We start from the raw sequence: 22,252 nt of genomic DNA, 5'->3' as shown, positions 1-22,252 counted from the left end.
GCAGGAAGGCTTCCAGGCTAGGGGTTTTCCAATGGCCTGCGGCGGCCCTTGGTTCTGAGTTTGCCTGGGTACTTCGTGGCTGAGCTACTCCCAACCCTTGAGACAGGACCCAGCACTTGCCCCCCTGGATCCTTCCTGAGGGAAACCCCCATCTACTGTCTCCCCACTCCTCCACCCTGCAACTGACAGGATCAGGCCAGTCCCCTAGCAACGGAACCCATTTCCTGGATACCTGGGTGACAGTTGGACAGTGACAGAATGTCAGAAAATTTTAGTCGGAGGCAGTGCTATCCTGAGCGAGAGGTGTAGGCATGGCACTTCAGCTCCCTACACACACACACACACACACACACACACACACACACACGCACGCAAAGCCATCAGCTCCTTGGACCCGGGAAGAGAGAACAGCAGCTATGGTGGGGGTGTGGAGCCCTTAAAATAAGGGGACTGTGATTCTAGGCCAACCTTGAGACTGACTGGGGAGGTAACCCCAGCTTGTTCATCTTCACTGGCCTTGGTGTCTTCACTTGTGCCCCGTCGATGCCCGCTGCCTGTGTGTTCGCATTCCACGCATAAACACTGCCCTGTGAGCTATGTCACACGCAGGAGGCTTGCATCAGGAAGTGAGGGGCCAGCTCACGCCCTCGACTTGCCCATGTGCATCTCACCCGGCAGGCCCTGGGAGGCAGGACACCCTGCCAGGGCTTAAATCTCCACTTAGGATTCAGTGTTGGGTTTACTGGGACACACGGAGCTAACCATCCCCCTTCCAAGTCCCGGTCTTTTCCTTTCCTTCCCCCTTCCTTCCGTAGGAGATCTGGCCCTGTGGGCTCTCTTAGGTGCTGCCCTCATTTGTGGGGCCCAGCAGTGTCTGGAGATGCAGATGAGGAGAGGCGTTGGAGACAGGAGACTTGAATGGCCCTTGCGACCCCGGGGAAGAGAGCGGGCTGGTGGGGGCGAGTGGGCACGGAGAGCTGGGAAGAGGGTGTTCCTAGGGTCAGAACTCTGGTCCCATCTTGCTCGTTCTCTCCTAGGGTGACCTCTCTTCCAGACAGAGCTACACTAGCCTGATGTGTCGGGCTGGAGGGGTGTGCACTCCTCTGGAGTTGGGAGGCTCCTGTGGCATCATCTCTATGCCTGGGCACATGCGCTGTGCTCACATGGGGGACAGCAGCAAGGCTGGAGCACGGCTCTTGGTGGGTGAGCTGAGGGGCCGTAGTAATGGCTCTGAGAGACAAGGGTCCACACTCCCTCTTTGTTTGGGTCTGGATGCCCCAGCCCAGTAGGAAGGGAAGAGAGATGAGCATGTGTAGTCCCTAGGGCACTGGCTCCGCTGGTGGCCTGTGGATGCATGATTGATGAGGCGGAGGCTGCCTGGTCCTCCAAGGCTGGAGCTTCTCTCTTCCTGCCCTCGCTCTGGAACCCAGAGTTGGCCAGGACCTCTTCTCCAGATGCCACCAGAAGTCTTGGTGTGCCCATGTTCCCTGGTTACCAAATGGGATGGGACGTGCTAGATGTCTCCAGTTAAGAGAAAGTCCAGGGCTGGAGAGATTGCTCAGCAGTTAACATACTTGCCTGTGAAACCTAAAGGCCCAGGTTCACTTCCCCAGTATCCACATAAGCCAGATGCCCAAAGGTGGCACATGCGTCTGGAACTCATTTGCAGTGGCTAGAGGCCCTGGAGCACCCATTCTCATCCTCTTTCTTTCTCAAATAAAAGAGAGGGTTGGAGAGGTGACTTAGCTGTTAAGGTGCTTGCCTGCAAAGCCTAAGGACCCATGAAAGCCAGATGCTGAAGGTAGTGTATGTGTCTGTGCCTGGAGTTCGTTTGCAGCAGCTAGAGGCCCTGGTGTACCCATTCTCTATCTGCCTCTCTCTTTCAAAATAAATAAATGAATAAAATATAGGCACCCAGGAATCCTGAGCCTAGGAGCCTCCCTTCCACTCCCACCTCTCCTGACCCTCGCTCCATTCTGCCCCTCCAGTCTGTTCAGGAGAAGGAGGAGGCCTTGCTATTTCCGTAAATGTCAAGTTCTAACTGGGAAGGTGGGAGAATCAAGGATGTTGAAGCCCTTGGGGCTGTCTCCAACCTGATCTTCATCCATTCCAAAGAGATTCCTGCCCTCCCACCCTTGCTGGACTGTGGCCCAGCCCTGACTATCTCCATTATCTGTCCGCTGTCACAAGAAAACAACAGTCTCTGGCCAGTCTGAGCTAACTAGAGGTCAAAGGAGAGGATGAAGCCTGGGGCTAGTGGCTTTGACCCACAGACCTGCTCAGGATTCTTTTCTTAACCCCAAGCTTCTGTGGCGGAGTGGAGTGGGGTGGGGAGCCACAGCCCCCCCCCCACACACACACAGAGGCAGATGGTTGCATGGCCCCCAGTGGTGACCACCCTTGGATTGCCAGTACAGGTAGGAGGCAGGGACACTTGCAGGCCCTAACTGGAACCCATAAGCTCCTCTACACAGACCCAGAGAAATCAGGTAAATTACCCTGGTCATTTGAGGAAATGCATCTGTTTTCCTCAAGGCCAAGTTCAGGTCCCTGACCATGCAGACGCTCAGGATTGGAATTCAAGAGCAAGGCACTTCACCTGGCCAGAGCCCTGGGTAGCCAAAGAGGCGACGGCTAGGGAAGGACACACAGGCAGCTTGTGTCCAGTGGGAAGAGACCGTGCTGGCCGCACTACCCACCTAGTCCCGACGCCTGTTTGCGCAGACCCTGAAATGCTCCGGTTTGCCAAAGGAGTTTCCCTTGCGGATGCCAGGGCCAAGAAATCCCTGGGAACATGCACCGCCTCCGCTCCCAGCAGCCCTGCCAGGAGCGCCAGGCACAGAAGCCAGATGCAGGGGCTGAGGGAGTGAACAACCAGGTCACAGTCTCCTCGGATGCTAGACGTGTGGGGAGGAGGCTGTGCACTCTGGGCTTCTGGGCCACAGGCACTGCCACATCTGTCATCATGGGAAAGATGTGAGGTAGGGTATGCGCTGTGTGTACACACTTGATTGGGGAGCGTCTTTGCATATCCTTTCTCACGTTTGAGTGAACGCGTGAGTTTTTTAATCTATATTTTATTTTATTTTGTTTGTTTTTCGAGGTAGGGTCTCACTCTATCCCAGGCTGACCTGGAATTCACAATGGAGGATGGCCTCGAACTCACAGCAACCCTCCTACCTCTGCCTCCCAGAGTGCTGGGATTAAAGGCGTGCACCACCACGCCCGGCTTTAATCTATATTTTATTTATTTATTTAAGAGAAAGAGGCAGAGAGAGAGAATAGGCGCGCCAGGGCCTCCAGCCTCTGCAAATGAACTCGAGATGTATGTGCCCCCCTTGTGCATCTAGCTTACATGGGTTCCAGAGAGTCGAACCGGGATCCTTTGGCTTTGCAGGCAAACGCCTTAGCCACTAAGCCATCTCTCCAGCCCAGTGCATGAGTTTTATCATCATGACCCCATGGTACATGCGTGTGCGCGCGCGTATGTGTCCGAGCATGATGAGCCTGGTACGTGAAGGGACAAATGGCTGTCTATGAGGACGCCTAGCTGGTGTCTGCAGGAGGGATGCAGCACGTGATAACAAAGGTGTGGAGATGTGTACCTTCACAGAGCCCCAGCTTGATCCTGAGCAGTCTGGTATACCCCACACAGTCCCTCAGCAGCCCCTGAATGTCTGTTTTCTGATCTGCTGGTGTGTTAATAACCACGTCCAGGTTGCACGTTCACAGCGGCCAGAAAGGGGGCAGCACAGTGCTTGGCACACACAGTCCCTCCATTACCAGCTGGAGGCATGGAGACCTGTGTAGCTCAGGGCAGGTGAGGGCACCTTGCTGTCCCCTCGCCAGGCATTACGGGGTGAGTGGGTAGAAGTAAGACAGTCTGGAGGGGAGCAAAGTCCAGGGGTTGGCAGAGGGACGAGGGTGGGACGAAGCAGTGCCACCCAGCTCCAGGGTCCTAGAAAGCCCAGACATCACCACCACCCCCAAGCCTTGGAGGTCATCCTTGCTGGAACGTTTCTGTGGGAAAGAGGGCAGCAGGCACCAGCCCTGCCACACACATTCTGGCAGCCGGCTGGATCCCCAAGTCCCATCCAGGCCTCCTGGGCAGCTCAGGAGGTCCCTTCTGAAAGGACAGTCTTGGTTTTGAAGCCCAGGCAAAAGGCTGGTGGCAGCCCTGGGCACAGAGTGTCCCTGGCACTGCAGGCAGCCTCCCACACCACAAGAGCCCATTTGTCTTGACTCCCCTGGCTCCCAACCTCTGGGTGACCTGGCCTGTTCGGCTTAGGGCTATGGTCTTCCCTCACACCCAGCATCTCCAGGACTTGACTGTGCCTCAGGGAGGGGATTTTCCACTCAGGACACATCACCCCAGAGCAACCTCTACTTACCCAATGGGGAGGGACCCCTTCCTCAAGAATTAGTCCTAGCCAGCCAAGAATGAATGTAGGGAGGGGAGATCCCCGTATTAAACCAGAGCTCCAGGCCCCCACTTCTAAGAAAATAAAGGTGTCTGATCTCCAGAAAGCCAGATGTCACCTTCACCTTCCACTCGCAGACTTGACTCACCCTCAGTGTTCCGCCTCACCATCCTCCCAGGAAAGAAAGCACCTTCGTGGGAGTAGGTGGGCACATGCCACGCTCTTCCTCCATGCCATCCCTCCAGTCTTGCCACCTCCTCCTCGAGGCTTTCATGACCTTCCAGTAAGAAATTGTGAAGATTTTTTTTTGTTTATGTTTGTTTATTTGAGAGCCACAGACAAGACACAGAGAGAAAGAGGCAGATAGAGAGAGAATGGGCGCGCCAGGGCCTCCAGCCACTTCAAAGGAACTCCAGATGCATGCACCACCTTGTGCATCTGGCTAACGTGGGTCCTGGGGAATCGAGCCTTGAACCAGGGTCCATAGGCTTCCCAGGCAAGCGCTTAACTGCTAAGCCATCTCTCCAGCCCAGAACTGTAAAGGTTTTTAAGAGTCCAGGAACGCGGAAGCCACACTTGGCACCGCTGGAATCACTGAGTGGATCTGCTCATGCAGGTATCTGCTCACCGCTGCCGTATGCCCGAGAACGAATGGAGCCCTGCTCTTGAGGGCCTGACATGGCAGCTCCCGCCCCTTCCAACTTCAGAAGGAGGGAAAGGAATGGCAGTGCCCAGCATGTGAGCTATGTGCAGAGAGAGCAGGCCCCTTAACATGCTGGCCGTTGTGACACGTCTGTGTGGCTAGGCACCACTCCAGCAGTGGGTATAGATGAGGAGCAGGACGCTCATGGCTGCTGCTTCTCTGAGGCTTACAGCCCAGAGGGCATGGGTGCCAAATTGATGTCATGGTGGGCAAACTGTTCTGTAGTGTTCCTCCTCAGAGTTTACGGCGTTTCTCCCTCGGCTTGCCCAGCCATCTCCTCCACTACGCCTAGGTGTCCCCCCTCTTTTCTGCTCTTTCTTTTACAGCACTCTTTCCTTTGAATATGAATTTTATTTGTAATGATCCCCCCCCCCCGGTCAGAGATGGGTTTGATGACATATGTCACTAGCACTTGAGTAGTGCCTGGCACCCAGTAGGTGCTTGGGACATGGCTGCGGGCTGGGGGGCTTCATACCGCTGCTGTGGCCTGAGCCCCTGTGGTCTTTAGATGGTGAGGCTGTGAGTTTTGTTAGCATTCCTCCTAGCAAAATTGAGGTGTTTCAGAAACTGATGTGGGTTTGAAGTTGCAGTCATACTGTGCTTACATTTTGTATCTGTTTCATCCGTGAGAACCCCTGGTTCTTCCCACAGAGGATTATCAGTGTCACTCCCTTTGTCCTGGGCTACTGTGCTAGGCCCTGTCCTAAGTGTTTTCCATTCAGTATTTCTTTTTACTACAGAGCTTGTGTGAGGCAGAGATTAGCCCTGTTGTGAGCCAGGACCAAGGCTCAGCACAGCAGAGGAACCTGCCCTGCCAGCAGGTGGCCCAGGCTCCTGCCCAAATCTCCTGCTCACAGCTGCCACTGGGATCTTTCCAGTTGGATGGAGGCTCCTTGCAGAGTATCTTGGGGGCAGGCCGGGAGGTGGGAGGGGAGCAATTGGCAGAGCTATCTCTGCTGCCAAGGAGGGGAGCCACGGTGTCCTTGACAGTCCCGGATCCTGCTGGGCTTGCAGCCAGTGGGAGCGGCCGGGGCAGGGCCTGCGTTCTCAGATCCTGGGCTTCTCGGCAACCCTTACGACTCAGTGGGCTGGTGGAAGGGCCGACGGGCAGGCAGCCAAAGCAGGGAAGCCCTGTGGTGAGCGAGTCAGCTACCCTCGAGGTACTGTTCTGCTTGGGGCATGGCCAGCGCCAGCTGCCACAGAGAGCCCAGCTCCTTCAGCCCTTCCCACCTTCCCCAGGCCAGAGCAGGTGCGCCCAGCACTTGTCTGGAGCAGGAGAAAGGGCCACCCCTTGGGAGTGCATGGCTTTCCATAAGTCACTCATAGGGTTACTCCTACTGTAGTGGCCCATCTGTAAGCCAAGAGCTCCTCAGATCCTTGCTGGCAAGCTTAAAGACACCCTCGGGTCTTTAAAAACAAGCCTGGGCTGGAGGGATGCCTTAGCGGTTAAGGCATTTGTCTGCAAAGCCAAAGGACCCAGGTTCGATTCCCCAGGACCCACATCACAAGGGGGTGCACACGTCTGGAGTTCATTTGCAGTGGTTGGAGGCCCTGGCATGTGCCCATTCTCTCTCTCTCGCTCTCTCTCTGTCTCTCCCTCTTTCTCTGTCAAATAAATAAAAATAAATTAAAAAAAAAAAACAACAAGCAAGCATGGGACACAGCGGCTGGGAACCCCGACTCCAGAGTCAGGTGGGAGTGGGAGTTTTGCTGAGGTGAGCTTCGCAAGTCTCTGAGCTGTGGCCCCCACTTCCACCTGCAGGCACACCATCCCACACCGGCACACCAGTGAATATGTGTAAGTACAGGGCACTCCTCCCAGTGACAAGAACCCGGCGGCCCCATGTCTCCCAGTGCTACCTGGCACAACTTATTTGATCTTTTTAAAAATTGTATATATGCACGTACACACACACACATGCTGCAAATGTATGCGTGGCATGTGTGCGTGTTCGTATGCATGTCACATCTGGGTGGGCGCACCCTTGTGGAAGCCAGAGGCAGCTGTTCGACGTCCATGTCACTCTCTGTCACTCTCCATGTCGTTTACTGAAGCAGGGTCTCTCGCCTGAGCCTAGAGCGTCACGTTTAGCTGGCCTGGTAGCCAGCTTCTCCTCCCCCACCCCTCCCACCATGGCCACTCGGCACCAACGCCCTTCTCTACCACCCGAGTGCCGGGATCATTACAGGTGGGCTGCCGCACGCATCTAGCATCTCCGTGGGCACTGGACAGCTGAGCTCAGACCCTCACATAAGTACATAAGTGTGGCAAGTGCTTCATCCACCAAACAGTCTCCTCAACCCCTTGTTTGTGACCTTTAGCTCAGTGCAGAGTAGAAAGAAAGAAAGCCAGGCGCGGTGACGCACGCCTTTAGTCCCAGCACTCAGAAGGCAGAGGTAGGAGGATTGCCATGAGTTCGAGGCCAGCCTGAAACTATATAGTGAATTTCAGGGGTAGAGTAAGACTCTACCTCAAAGAAACAAAAAAAAAGGAAGGAAGGAAGGAAGGAAGGAAGGAAGGAAGGAAGGAAGGAAGGAAGGAAGGAAGGAAGAAAGAAAGAAGAAAGCAAGCATCCCTAGGGGGTTAACAGGCCTAGGCATACACTTGGCCTTGATACTGACATGCTGTGAAAGTTCAGGCAAGCTGTTTGCCCTTTCTGGGCCTCCATGTTCTCAGCTTTACAATGGAGATAATGGCTGTGCCTTCATCTGTCTGGCAGAGGGCTGGGTAAGAAAATGCTTTGTCCTTGGCAAGAAGTGCTAAAAGCAGGGCTGGCTGGTGTGGTCTGTGAGGTCCACGTGTCTGCAGTGCCGTGGTCTCCAGGGTCTCGTGGTCAGAGCTGAGGAAGCGTGGATACCCTCCAGCTCCAGGCCTCCAGCAGAGCCAACCCAGCAGTGTCCTTGATGATGCAGCTTGATGATGGGCCCAGTTCCTGGAAAAGAGGGGGAGGGGAGCTGGGCTGTCCCTCTCCCTCCTTCCTCCCCGCGGGACCCCGAGTCAGGTCAGCAAGCAGCAGGAAAGAGGAGCAGAGCCAGGCCATGGCCTCCTGTCAGCTTCCTGGACCGGATGTTGAGCCCAGTAAACAGCTTTGGGAGGAGCCACTGCTGGTCTGAGTCACAGCTCCTAGCAACAGCCACTCTCTGTTTATAAACAATGGGGCTGTCAGCCTACAGGGCCTGCCTCTACCTAGATGGTCTAGAAGACACCTCCCCAGGTGTAGCACCCCCAGAAAAAGGCTGGCTCCGGGGCACAGTATTGTTCTCACTCGGGTGTCTGTGATCAGGTTTTGCTAGCTCAGGGCTTATCCTAGGGCCCTCAGTGTCAGGGGCCAGAGCAGGTGACATGGGCATTTTGAGGGGGTGGGCAGCCGTCCAGAGCCCCACAACACAGTAGGTACTTGAACTGAGGTTTGCTGTCCTGTGGTGGCAATAGGGATGGGGAGGGGTGGGGGGCGGCTGGTGGCGTTCTTCAGCCTGTCCTCACACCCAGCCCCCAGAGCGGCTCCTGTGGCTGTGGTTGGTTCCAGGCAGTGACAGTGATGTGAAGCATCATGTGGTGGCTCCCAGCCGGGGAACAAAGGGCCTGCTCTCCACCACGCTGCAGGCGGTAGGGCGGGCCAGGAGCATGTGGGCGGGAAAGGGGGGGACCAGACCTGCTGGCTCCTCCTCTCCCGCTGTGGCCCCTCCTCTAGAACGCTAGCATCCCTGAACAGCCCTGAGTCCTATTCTCTGACCTGGCTGTGACTCCAGCCCCAGCTGCCCCAGGGCAACCCTACCCAGTGCAGAAAGGCCCCAGGATGGCCCCCTGCAGCCAGGCTACAGACTGGGGAGGGATGAGGAAATGGGGTACCAGTTTTAGGATTCTGGGTAAGATAAAGGGTGCAGAAGAGGAAACGTGCATCAGAGGCAGGGCATGATACCTTGCACAGGCCCAGCAGCCAGGAAGTGCACTGAAAATGCTTGTCTATCAAAGGCACCAACACACCACACACCCACAGGCCACCAGCACCCCACAGGTCCCTGCCCTCCTTGGCTCACTAAAGTTGAGCCCCTCCTCCACAGGCCTCGGTCTGTAAGCCCTAAACAGGTTCATACCGTAGGGAAGCTCTTGCTCAGTGATGAGCCCGTGCCAGCCATACCCACATGCACTGGACAGCGCAGGGGTGAGAGGCCCAGGTGGGTGACAGGCCAGTCACCGGGTGGGGGAAGGGTGTGGCGCACAGGGCCCTACTGGGAGCTCTGCCCCCAAGAGAGGACCAGAGCCTAGACACGAAGCCCTGTCTACTGCTCCCCTCCAAGGGTCCAGGGTGCCCTTGCTTATCTTTGCTTTTACGCCAGTTATTTCGGGGATCCAGTTACAAGACTACACACTCTTCATGCAGGGCAGACCCCAAACTGCCACCTGGAGCTTGCCTTCCAGTGTGGAACCAGGCTCTGGTTCTGCTACCCAGGCAGTGCCCACCAACATCGGCTCTCTTGTTCTGATTCGGGGGCAGGACCCCTAGTGGCCTGAGTACTTAGCCCCCAGAGCAGGCCCCTATCAGGCTCTTATTGTGCCCACCAGTGCCCTGTGCCCATTTTGCAGATGAGGAAACTGTGAGGCCAAGAGGTGCCCAAGTCACTGGCTCCAGCACCCAGAGACCCTGGTGGTTCGGATTTGACCTCTGCGCCTGTCGACTGACAGGCTAATCAGCCCTGCTATTCCTCAGAGGTCAAGGTTGAGCGTAAAAGGAAGCCTGACCTCTCTGGGGACAGTGGCAGGGAGAAGGAAGTGTGCTGGTGAAGCGAGGCGAGAAGGCTAGCTGCAAGGATGGGGGTGGTGGTTCAAGGGGTCCAAGGAACCTGCCCTCACTGGCCAGTCCTGAGAGCACAGGGCAGAGGGAGCTCTGAGCAGAGGCCCTGTGTAGACCAAGTCTGCACGCATAGCTGGCCTAGGCCAGGTGACAACTTTCCTCTTCTGGGTAGGGGCGGAAAAAAAAAAAAACACAACATAACTGGTAGATGGATTTTAGTAGAGAGGAGAGGCCCTGGCCACAGATGGTTCTATGATGCCTACCCAGCCCAGCCTGAGCCCCACCCACCCCTGAATGCCCATCTTGTACCCTTGGAAAACCCCAACTCCAGGGGCTCCCTCATTGCTTTCTTCCATGAAAGAAATTCTCCTGCAGGAGCTCTCTGGGTGAGAGTTCAAGGTCAAAAACTCCCAGTATGGCTGGCTAGAGAAGTGGAAGAGGAAGGGGCAAGAATTTGGGTTGGAGCTTGCAAACCTTCCCATTCTCCCCACCTGCCCCTTCTCCTTCCCCCACCGCAGATCAGGCAGCTGAAGCCCAGAGAGGAGGGAGGCCTGCACGACCTTCAGGGAGGCACCAAAAAGCAGACAGGAACCACGGCTTGCTCTAGGGCTCTGCACTGCTGCTCAGCCAGGGTCCCTGCACCCCAGAGTCGCCGGAAGAGGATGTGAAGGGCTCAGAGGAGCAGAGCGGTGCTGGCGGGGGCTACGTTTGGCTGGGATGCTAAGTCTCAGCTAGCCCCACCAGGGCCCTGCAGCCTGATGTGCCTCTGGGGAGATTGTGGAACCCCCGCCTGCCCCCTGCTCCTTCCTACCTCTGCAGTGCTGGACACCCAGCCTGGTGCCCTCTACTCCCAGCCAGGGTCTGCACTTCTGCCACGTCTGAGTCCCAGGAGGGTAAGGAAGCTGCCCGGCCTCTTCACTTGGCTTTCACCCTGGGATCTTTGGGATTGGGGGCCGGGTCTCTGGAGGCTGACAAAAGGAGACATGGGCTTTACAGACGAGGGAGAGAGCTTGTGGGCCTCAGTTTTTCTGTGTGTAAAATGGGTATGTTGAACTCACCTGGTGGCTTAAAAAAATTTTTTTTCAAGGTAGGGTCTCACTCTAGCCCAAGCTGACCTGGAATTCGTAATGTCATCTCAGAGTGGCCTCAGACTTATAACAATCCTCCTACCTCTGCCTCCCAAGTGCTGGGATTAAAGGCAAGCATCATCATACCTGGCTTAAATTTTTTTTTTTTTAATTTGTTAGAGAGAGAGGCAGATAGAGAATGGGCACGGCCAGGGCCTCCAGCCACCTCAAGCGATCTCCAGATGCGTGCTCCCCCTTATGCGTTTGCCTTACGTGGGTTCTGGGGAATTGAACCTGGGTCCTTTGGTTTTGCAGGCCAGTGCCTTAACTGCTAAGTCATCTCTCTCTCCATCCCTTGATGGCTTTTAATATCTGGTTTGCAGAGAAATGAGAAGGTCTGGGAGGAGGCAGCAAGTCATTGGTACAACGGCGAGCGTTCATGTGTTCCCTCCACTGCTGCTCTCCTGATGACACATGCCGCTGAGTTCCCATGTGGTCTGTCTGTCCTACAATGCTGGCATGGTGGTAGATTATGTTTTGACTACCCTACTTGGTAGTATAAACAAGCAACTGACAAGCCCGAGTTGGTCTCCTGGGTTAAAAAGGAGCCCTGTGCCTGGAGCGGTGGTGCACACCTCTCATCTCAGCACTTGGGAGGTAGCAGCAGAGGATCAAGAGTTCAAGGCCAGCCTGGGCTGCATGAGGCCCTGTCTCAAAAGAAAAACAAAGAAAAAGAGGTCTCGTCCCTGATACACGGGGCAGAGGAGCTGTGATTCTGGTAGCTGGGGAAGGCTTATAGAATGAGTAAGAGGGGTTTTCCCATCACCTCCCAGGGCCCTGGCCAGGCACACACTCACCGATGACTCCACCCCCACTAAGCACTACCTTGATGCCCAGTGAGGTGGTCCCTAGACAACCCCCCCCCAAGGCGGAGCAAAGCAAATGGTGCTTAGGGCCCACCCCCAAGGAGCAGGTTTGGGCTTGAGCTACTGGGTCAGCCCCTTAGCCACTGGTGTTTGGCTGCTCCATGTTCTGGTATAAGCGGGAATTCCTGGCCCTGCCCATCACAGCAGCAGGTATGACAGCCATGCAGGTGACACCAGCCCTAGGCACTCGGGTGCTCGACTCCACTAGAGCAGGCAGGCCCCAGGCACACTGGCCAAGGACCTGCCAAGGAGCCCACTCCCCCACCGGGCTTGTGCCCTGCTATGGCCCGAGAAGCAGGCTGGGCCCAAGCCAGGCCTGCCGGGTCCAGGGGGAGGAAGGGCTCAGTATTCTTTGCCTGTGTCTCGGTGGTGACTGCCAGGCGGTGGGCAGTCGCCCGTCGTGCCACTCTCCACACCTCAACACCTTGGCCGGCCCCCCTGCTGGCATCGGCCACTGAGGTGAGTGTCTGCTGGGAGAGGCTGTGCAGGCCACAGCCAAGGCCCGGCCTGGGCTCTGGGAGTTGACTCCTTGGGGCTCTCTTCTCTCCTTCCTTGTCAGAACTGGTTGAAGGAGTTTGGTTGGAAACACCCCGGAGTCTCTGTCTCTTGTCCCCAGTGTGAGCGTGGAGGCCGGGATATTAGGCCTGCGTGTGCATGATGGCTGGCCTCGCCACCTGTCCCCAGCCCTGGCAGTGTGGCTGTGGGCTGTCGTAGCAGCTTGCGTTGCATAGTACTCCTTGGATTACATGGACTTCTGTGTCCTTGTGTGTCACCTGCTCTGAGACTCTGACAGATGGGTTGCCTGAGGGAAACGGGCTCAGAGAAGTAGAGCTGAGACCTAGGAGACACAGAGCGGGAAGTGGAACCCAGAATTGGCCTTGAGTTTCCCAGGCTAACCAGACTATATGGCCCCTTGCGGCTACTCGCCCATTCCCGCTGTGTGGCACACCTCCCACGGGGCACTTTGCTGAATGGGTAAGAGGCAGACAGAGCTGGAAGCCAGCTGGGTGTGAGTGTCATCTGGGGGTGATGGGCGCTTTTCACACTGAACAGCTATGTCACGGATGCCCACTGCCTGTCATTCCCAGGCTTGAGAACCTACGTGCGGGTCCCACAGGGCCGTTGGTGCCCGGGCTCCCTTGGCTCTACATTGCTCTCACAGGCTCTGGGAGGCCCTGGACGGCCCCAGCCCTCTGGTCTTCCTTTCACACTGTTAATTTCTCCCACCCTTTTGTTTGGGAACCAATTTGAAATCTCCGTTTCTGTGTCCAAGTGTTTGTGTCCCCACCATCTTGCTGCCTCCCTCGGCCTCGGGTGGCACACGTCATACTGGGGACTCCCAGGCTTGTGAGCACTCTGCCAGCGGAGGACAGTTACCAGAGTGGCCCTGGTTCACGCTCCATGGACGGCATTCCTCAGACTGACCTTTGCCATTCTTTTTGTTGTTGTTGTTGATTTTATTTATTTGAGAGAGAGAGAAAGAGACAATGGGCGTGCCAGGGCCTCCAGCCACTGCAAACAGACTCCAGATGCGGGTGCCCCCTTGTGCATATGGTTAACGTGGGTCCTGGGGAATTGAGCCTCAAACCAGGGTCCTTAGGCTTCACAGGAACGCGCTTAACCACTAAGCCATCTCTCCAGCCCGACTTTTGCCATTTCTAAGGGGCCGCTGCTAGGCATTGGTGGGATAGAAAGCTGGGGTCAGGAGCACCCGTCGCCAAAGGGACAGTGAGTTCCTAGCTGGTCCAGAACCCTTTGTATCCTTGCCTGGGCCACTTCCACTGCCCCAGGCTTTGGCTCATCATGTGCATGCTCTTGGACAGTAACCCCCTGTGTGAGCTCAGAGATTTGGGGTGATGGTGATGTCACATCCCTCCACTCAGTGGGGCGGGGATTTATAATACTCGAGTCCCCGCCTCCTGATAAGCTCTGAGTTCCATCTGTCTCCAGTCAGGGAGAAGCCATTGGAGGTTGCTTGGAGCCACAGGGGCAACGGAGGTGGGGTTGAGCCGGGCCAGCCCACCGCCTCCACCCTGGGCCAGGTGTGTCACCTTCTGTCCAGGTGTGTGCTCATCCACCCACACAGGGCCACCCCAGGACCCAGGCAGGCCAGGAATGGTGGTGTCCCTGTCAGGAAATGACAGAAGTTGTTTGGGCCACACCCTGTCTGTGTCCTCCCTGGACTGTAAATGCGGAAGGACAGACAGATGAACAAGATGGCTCCTCCTGGTGAGTGAGAGCTGGAAGAGTTTCTTGTGTGTGAGTGTGTGTATGTGGAGGCCAGAGGACAACCTCAACCTCAGGTGTCAGCCTCGAGAACTCTATCCACCTGTTTTTCTAAGACAGAGCCTCTCACTGGCCAGGGGAGTTCACCAGTTAGGCTAAATCGGCTGGTCAGTGAGCCTCGGGGATCTGCCTGTCTCCACCTCCCCAGCACTGGGATTACAGGCCCGCTCCACCATGCCTGGCAGTTTACCATTGGTTCTGAGAGTTGAACTTAGGTCTCCATGCTTACAAAGCTCCAAGTGAGCACTTTGTTGACTGAGCACTCTCCCCAGTCCAAAGGCTTTCTTTTGTTGTTGAGTTGAGGCAGGGTCTTACTCTGTAGCCTCAGCTGGCCCTGAACTCAAAACACTCATGCCTCAACCTCCCTATGCTGGGATTATAGACATTCACCAACATTCTCTGGGCAAGAGACAAAAAGGTTTGCTTCATCAAGGTTCAACCTGCATCTGGAAACCCGGCTGCTGGCCTCACTGGCCTTGGCCCTGCCCAAGTTTGAAGACATGGTGGCCACTGTCTTTGATTATACCAACATTACTGGGCCCCCCAGTTCTGGCTCTGTGCTTCTGCCTACTCAGCAGCCTTGGGCCCAAGCCCCATCCCCTGAGAGCCGGTGCAGAGGTAGCCTGGGCAGTATCTGCGACCCACCTGTGAAATACTTACCCCAAGAGGGGTACACAGTGGGTAGACAGTCGACCAGGCAGCAGGGCCAACATGGACAAATGCCTGGGGAATGGAAGACCAGGCTCTGGGAACCTGAGGTAGTTCCTTGTAAGCCTTGTGGGGCATGGTGGGAAAGGTCTGCGGCACAGATGAGGACTTTGGGAGATCAAGGCCTTATGGCTGCTGTATTTCAGGGGAATCAGTGACAATGTGGGGACAGGAAGAAAAGAGACCACAGCAGTTTGGCCGGGGCATGTCTTTCCTATAAATCAGAGATGGTCATCATTGAGGCCAGGGAATGCTGTCTGATGACCAGGTGTCTATCTATGGCAAGCTCAGAGTACATACCCGAGCTTAGGACCACAGTGCCCATCAGCTCCCGCCTGGCCTCTAGTCACTTGCAGGAACACAGGGCAAGTACAGTCCAGACATCCAAAGTTGTAGGAGAAACTTGAAATACGAATTTTTCTATGAAATCACCTGACCTTTTACTGTTGGCTCGAAAACTTAAAAACACATTGCAGGCCAAAGAAAACACACACATGGGCTACATTTGGCCTGGTTCTCCTCTCCAGCTGTCAGGTCACGGCCCTTTAAAGTTTCTCTTTGAGGAACATCCTACTGTGGAAAGTCTGCAAGGCATTGTTCTTGGGGGATTTATGCGCGCGCGCGCACACACACACACACACACACACACACACACACACACACGGGGCAGATGCATCCATTGGAGAGAGGGCTTAGAGCAGGATGAGGAAGAGGAGAGACACCAGTCTCTCTCTAGTAACCCTCATTTCCACAGGGGATTGTGCTCTATGATACACTTCAAGTACTATGGTTAGCATGACCCCTGAGCCCTAGACTCACCCCTGGTCACTGGGGCCGCACCCAGCACCTCTGACGGCTGGTCGGGCACCAGGACTCTGTTTCCCAGCTGCTCACTGCTTGGGTCCAAAGTGGGATCCCACAGTCCCTGTTGTCCCAAGGATTGCATGAGTGACCCCTGGACACAAAGCAAAGAATGTGAGAAATGCAGACCTAGCCCAGTGCCACTGTGTCTGTCACGCTTGTGGTCCGCCCTCCCCTCCCCCCAGTGGCCACTGTCAGCCTCAGGGGCCTTGGAGTGTGACTCTCAAGCCAAGCCCTTTTCCTTCTTTTAAATTTTATCATGATTAATCCAAATAGACCCCAAAGTAGAGAAATGGGGTAAAGTTAGTCCATAGTTCTTTTTTGGGGGGGTTATTTTGTTTTATTAGGGGGGGAGAGAGAGAGAATAGGTGAGCTAGGGCCTCCAGCCACTGCAAACGAACTTCCGACACATGCAGCACCATGTGCATCTGGCTTACGTGGGACCTGGAGAATCGAACCTGGGTCCTTAGGCTTTGCAGGCATGTGCCTTAACCACTGAGACATCTCTCCAGCCCTAGTCCGTAGTTCTAACAGCTGTCTGCAAAGGGCCTTATCACCTACAGCCTCCACTTCCCACAGGCTCCGAGGAGATGGCATTTACACAAACCCAAGGCATATAGTTCCAGCCACATAAACACCAACCACAGGACCATTGTGGCACCCAAGAAATGAAGTCTAATGTCATCACATATCCAGTAGTCTCCCCATACAACATACCCCTCTTATAGGCATTTTCACTTCTGTGATCGCAGCCACCTAAGGCCAACCTTGGTCTGGAAATATTAAATGGAAAAATCTAAGCATGAAAATTTAATAGCGTTATTTATTTATTTATCTGAGAGGGAAGAATATACGGGCACACCAGGACCTCTTGTCACTGTAGGGGAACTCCAGATGCATGTGCCACTTCGTTCATCTGGCCTTACATAGGTACTGGAAAATTTAACCCAGGCCATCCAGTTGTGCATGTGCCTTAACTGCTGAGCCAACTCTCCAGCCCTTAATAACTTTTAAAATGCTTGCTGTTCTAAAGAGCATAATAAAATCAAGCCTTTCTACCCACTGGGACGTGCACCACCCCTTGGTCCCGTGTATCCATGCTGCGTGCACCACCTGCCCCTTAGTCAATTAGCCGTTTGGGTTATTGAACTGAGTAGTGTGGCATTGCTGCGCTCGAATGTACAGTCAGCATGTTCCCTGTTCCAGGCATCTTGGAATGCTTTACCCTCAGATAAAAAGGGAGCTCTGTAACCCAGTTGTCTCCTAGTTATTTAACAGTTGCCTTGTTCAAATCATGATCCACAGTCCACACACTGCATTCGGTTGGTATCTCTCCTTTGTAGTTCTTTTTATTTGGCACATGTGGTATGGTGTGTGATGTGTGTGTGACATCATCACATGTATGTTCAGATTTACGTGTCCCATGCACGTATGCAGAGACTAGGGGAGAATGTCAGGTGTCCTCCTCTATCACATATTTTATTGAGATGGAATCTCTTCCTTAACCCAGAGCTGCTGGTTTTGATCAGTGGTCCCCCTTCTGGGGGTCCCCCCCCGCCCACAGGACTAGGGTTATAGGTGTGCACAACCACTCCCATCTTTTTACATGGGTGCTGGGGAATCAAACTCGGGCATTCTTAGGCCCTCGTACTGAAGCTGAGCCCCAGGATCTTTTGAAAAATATTTTTAAATTTGCCAACCTGAGTGAGTGCTTGCAGGGAGGTATGGTAGAGGGGCGTGCCAGGGCCTCTTGCCCCTGCCTGTTAGAGACTCCACAGCCTGGACTTGATGGGTTGCATGCTGGTGGAGTATCTCTTTCTGTCCTCTTCGATGTCCCCAGATGGTGGGTACCTGCAGAGGCCTGGTTAGTTCTAGTTTTAGGTTGTAGGGTGCTCACATGGCGAGCGGTCTCATGCCACATTCTGTCCTTATCCCCTCTCTGGGATGCGCCCACCCTTGGTAAAATATCTGACCTATAGCTCCTGGCAAAGTCATGAAGAAAGGCATGTAAGGCCTCTGGGGAGGGCCTTGCATTCAGGAAGCATCCTGGGAGTTGGAGCTGAGATACTGAGGGTGTGAGATCCACTCTCAGGTTGGGGGGCACCTGGCCAGCGCCACCTGCTGAGCTTGGTCTTCCCTGTGCTATCTGCTGCTTTTCCCCTTTGGGAAGTAGGAGAAGCCACTTGCCTGGGCCGGAAAGGGGGAGAGTAAGAGGGACTGAGCTGGGCTTTCATGGGAGCTAGCGGTATATGTGACTATATGTCTAAGTATGCCTGCCTACATGGAGTGTGTGTGTGTGTGTGTGTGTGTGTGTGTGTGCGCGCGCGCGCGCACACACGCGCGCAGTGAGATTCATGGTCACAGGCTCACCTAGCAAAGTTGCTGGTTAGGAGGGTGGGCGATGGGTGCTCTGCCCCAGGCTTCGCAACATCCAGTAGCATATGCCAGAAGGCAGTGGGTCTGGCTACGTGAGTGTGCAGTTAACCAGCCACTCCAGTCCTCCAGGTAGCTCCCTGCTGTGCCATCAGGAGTGGAGGGGTAGTGGCTGCTTTGTGACTCAGGCTCACTGCAGACCGGAGAGGAGCCACTCTGGAAGCAGAGATAAGAAAGCAGGGACAAGGCAATAAAGCCAGGTTGGGCAGGGGCTCTGAGAGCCTGGACCAGGTTCAGGGTGAGGGAAAAAGTCCCAGGCCCTGTCCAGGCCCCCCACAGCCCACCTCCTTCCTGTGCACCCCCTGAGGACAGGGCTGGGACGTTTCTCAATGGCCTCTAGGGATCTCCACTCCAACCGAATCCACCCATCTTGCTTCTTAAAACTTCCTGTGTTATGTATTACACCTGCCTGCTCATAAAAATATTTTAGGGGAATTAGAAAATCTAAGTTTACAGCCTCAGAGATAACCAGCATTGCTTTTGCACAGCAGGTCTCTGTAATTGGTGCATAGTCGTGGGGGCTGGTTCTGAAAGCTGTCATGTGAAAGCTCCAGGGGTCTTGACCGGGAGGGGGGGCACTGGCCCTCCTAACATTCAGCCCCCCCTTCCAGTGCTCCCAGTGAGCCCATAGCCAAGTGCTTTTTCGTCAGTGCCATAACGTCACCGTCCCTGCCATACTCTTTGAGGAAGTCATTTTCGTTAGCCATACTTTCCAGCGGAAGAAACTGAGGCAGAGGCCACAGAGGCAGGGAGGAGGAGGTCACCTTAAGTGGAATTCCGAAGTTGGGGCGCGCGGGGGCTGCGGGGGGGGGGTGGATGGTGGTTGGGAATGGGTCTGATTTCTGCATATCCAGCGCAGACACGCCCACAAAACACACATGCACGCCGCACGCGCGCGTACGTGCCCGCCCAGGGCCGACGCGCAGGCCCCCGTAGCCCCACGACTCCATGGACACTGGGCGTCCCCGGTGACCGAGCGAGCGCGGGCGCCCCGGCCCCGCCCCGGCCCGCCCCGCGGGCGCCCCGGCCCCGCCCCCGGGCCTGACATCACCCCCGGCCCGGCCGGAGCGGGCGGCGGGCCGCAGAGCGCAGGCAGCGCTGAGCCGCGCGGGCCGCGCCGCCGCCCCCCGCCGCCGCGCCGGGCCGCCCGTGGTCCGCGGCCCGCCGGGCCGCCCGCGCCGCCGCGAGCCGTCCATGGTGCAGCGCATGTGGGCCGAGGCGGCCGGGCCCGCGGGGGGCACCGAGCCGCTGTTTCCGGGCTCCCGGCGGAGTCGCAGCGTGTGGGACGCCGTGCGCCTGGAGGTGGGCGTCCCCGACAGCTGCCCGGTGGTGCTGCACAGCTTCACGCAGCTCGACCCCGATCTGCCGCGCCTGGAGGTGGGTGAAGCCCGGTGGAGCCGTCCCAGGCCCCAGTGTCCCTTACGTGCAGCGATGGAGGTGTTGGGGGTTGGGGGAGGTCCTACCGCAGAAATTTCCCCCTGCTTGCTTCCAGCCCCCAGGCAGCAAGATGGGCATGATGGGCCAGCTTTGTGCCCTGTCCAACAGTTTGGGGTCAAGGTTGGGCTTTTGTGTGCCCTCACTGCGTCCCGGCTATCTGCCCCCTCACCTAGCTCCGGTGTGGCAGCCCGAGCCCCTGAAGTCAGGTAGACTCCCCCACCCCCACCTCAGGTGCTGTCACTGCTTATGTCTGTGGCCTGGGAACTTTTCAACCACAAGCGCCCGGCCACATTTCACTCCCTTGTCAGTGGGGCCTGCGTGGACACGGTGAGGCTTAACAATGCAGGTGACCAGTAAGTGGATTGGGCGGCATAGTCTTAAGAACTCCCCAGAGGTGAATGGGACCTCAGTGGCCTCTGGACAGCCTCCTTGAGGCAGATTGTAAATCCTGTGATTTAGGGGACCATCAGAGCAACAGAAGGGAGGATCGAGGGGAGAGCTGGTCTCCAGCATGTGAGACCCCCGAGCCCGGGCAGTAAGAGGACAAGGTCCCACAGGCTTGCGTGACTCATGTCTGCCCGATTAGAAAAAGAAAATGTGCCGACACCCTGAACTTGTAAGGTTGGGAGGACTAGAAAAAGGGAGGGAGGTCATTTGCTGGTTTATGGGATCGTGGATGGAGGTGGTGGGAGTGACTGGGTGAGGGCTGGGGTTCCTTGTGTGCCCTGGGGCAGGGGACCAGCCTTCCATCCTGCCCTGCACCTGCCACCGTGCACCAGGGGTAGTGGAATCCGGGGGTAGCTCCTTCCCCGCTGCTCTGCTTAGATGGGCCCGGGACCAAGCATGTTTTTCTGTCTAGCTCGTGCTCTTTGGGTCAGGGGATTCCAGACACTGGAAGCCTCCTGAGCTTGTCAGATGTTGGAGCCAGGCACGTTCCCCGACCCTTATCCACCTAGCACTCTGGTCTTGATGATGGCTGGAGCAGGACCCCAGGGAGCATGGGGGTGGGAGGCCGGCTCCAGCCCTGCACTCATCTGGCTTTCATTATGTCTGGCAGCGCCTCGGGCTTTGTGCACTAGGAGGGGTCTGGCCTGAGCACTCAGGTTTTCTGGCTGGGGTGGGGCATTTCTCTCTGGCTAAGTCCCTGAGGACCCAGGGAGCAGCCGAGCAGAGCTCCATCCCTGCGCAGACAGGCCGCTGCTGTCAGCCCCTCCACTCTCCCTCTTCGGTCAATTCAGCGCTGACATGCCGTCACCCCCGCCTGTCCCTGTCGCGGCCACTGTTTATAAATCAGAGGGGAAGCTTCTGGCTTGGGCAGGAAAACCAGGGTCCTGGCAGGAGAGGAGGCCACTGCCCGGAAACTGAACACAATGACCATTTAGCATTCGCCTGGGAGGGGGCGGGGAAGTCCCTGTCCCTTCTGCCAATACCTCCTCCCCCCCCCATCCTGGGGCTGATTTCCTGATGACAGTAGTGTGCCAGAGAAGTTGCCTTGCTGGAGGTCCCTGTCCTCTCTGGAAACTGCCAGGCTGTGTCTGCTTTGGGGAACATCAAGCCTCTACCCAGTCTCTCTCCCACTCTTCCGATGGTCTCACACATCTGGATATCCGCCTGCCATCTCAATTCTAAACCCAGCCACCACTGACCCAGCTTGACCTGCCCCACGCTGCTTTCTGGAGGTCATGGGGTTCGGTCCCCGGTGTCGGTTGTTGGTCAGGGCACTGGCTCCACCACGGAAGATGAGTCGGTGGATCTGGGCAGCCCTTCACAGCAGCAGGCACACCCCCCCTTCCTGCCCCCATTCCACCTGGCTGGGACCAATCTGCAGTGTAGGTGACAGCTAGGAGACTAGAAGGCCGAGAGGTGAAGTTCCTCCTGACCTAGCCTAAATGTGTTGCCAAGAATGGGCCCAGCCAGGACCTGAGCACAGGCTGCGTTCGTTCCCCAAGGGACTGCCAGCTTGCACGCAAGAGGTCTCGGCAGGGGTGGGAGCAGGGTAGGACCGAGATGGCTGGAAGCGGAGGGTGGAGCTAGTGCCGGGCAGCACCCAAGGCCCCCCCTGATCAGGTGAGAGGGGTAGGAGGTGGGAGGCGCATCTATAGACCAGGAGAAAGTGGAGTGCCTCTTCAGACCAGGGGACCCTGGGGACAGTGGAGCCACAAGGATAGTATAATAGCTAACAAAAGGGTTAGGGCTTAGTGGGAGGGTCTAGGTTAAGTAATTTGCATGCATTTTGTCCTTTGGCTATTAATAGCCCATTTGACAGATGAAACAACTAATTAGATTACACCCAAGTCAGCAGGCTGGTCAACGGCAGAGGCTGAGGCCAGGCAGGGTTCTCACCCTCGACCTGCCGTGGGGATGGGACTTGTCGAGGTAGGAGTGGGGCTGTCTGGCCTCTTGATCACACTGTGCGCAGCCCTTCAATGTAACCCCAGGGATCTTCCTTGCTTTTGACACTGGAGACCCAGAGGCATGGTCCAAGGGGCGTGTGCATGCTGCAGTCTTCCAGGGAGGCTTGCTTCCTGGCTGACTCTGAAGGGGCAGTCCCCAGAGCTTCAGACACTGTCACATGAACAAGGGACTGGCTGCCACCACTGACTGGGCCCTCCAAACC

The 22,252-nt window shown here is 56.2% G+C and overlaps 1 protein-coding gene across 5 annotated transcripts in view; it reads left to right on the top strand.

The window, feature by feature from the left end:
- The window catches only part of Ralgds (ral guanine nucleotide dissociation stimulator), a 44,446-nt gene that overhangs the window by 6,052 nt on the left and 16,142 nt on the right, over positions 1-22,252 (top strand). For 2 of the 5 annotated variants that reach the window (XM_045146039.1, XM_045146036.1), the window contains exon 1: positions 19,393-19,575. The exons of 2 other annotated variants lie outside the window; for them this stretch is intronic. In XM_045146039.1, coding sequence (XP_045001974.1) covers positions 19,393-19,575 — 183 coding nt within the window. Of the gene's footprint in view, positions 1-10,660; positions 10,811-19,392; positions 19,576-22,252 lie in introns of those variants that run through there. One more of the 5 variants, XM_045146045.1, reaches the window with a different exon arrangement.

This window comes from Jaculus jaculus, chromosome 1 (genome assembly GCF_020740685.1).
Source record: "Jaculus jaculus isolate mJacJac1 chromosome 1, mJacJac1.mat.Y.cur, whole genome shotgun sequence".
NCBI classification, from domain to species: Eukaryota; Metazoa; Chordata; class Mammalia; order Rodentia; family Dipodidae; genus Jaculus; species Jaculus jaculus.
This window is presented reverse-complemented; position numbering and strand designations above follow the sequence as displayed.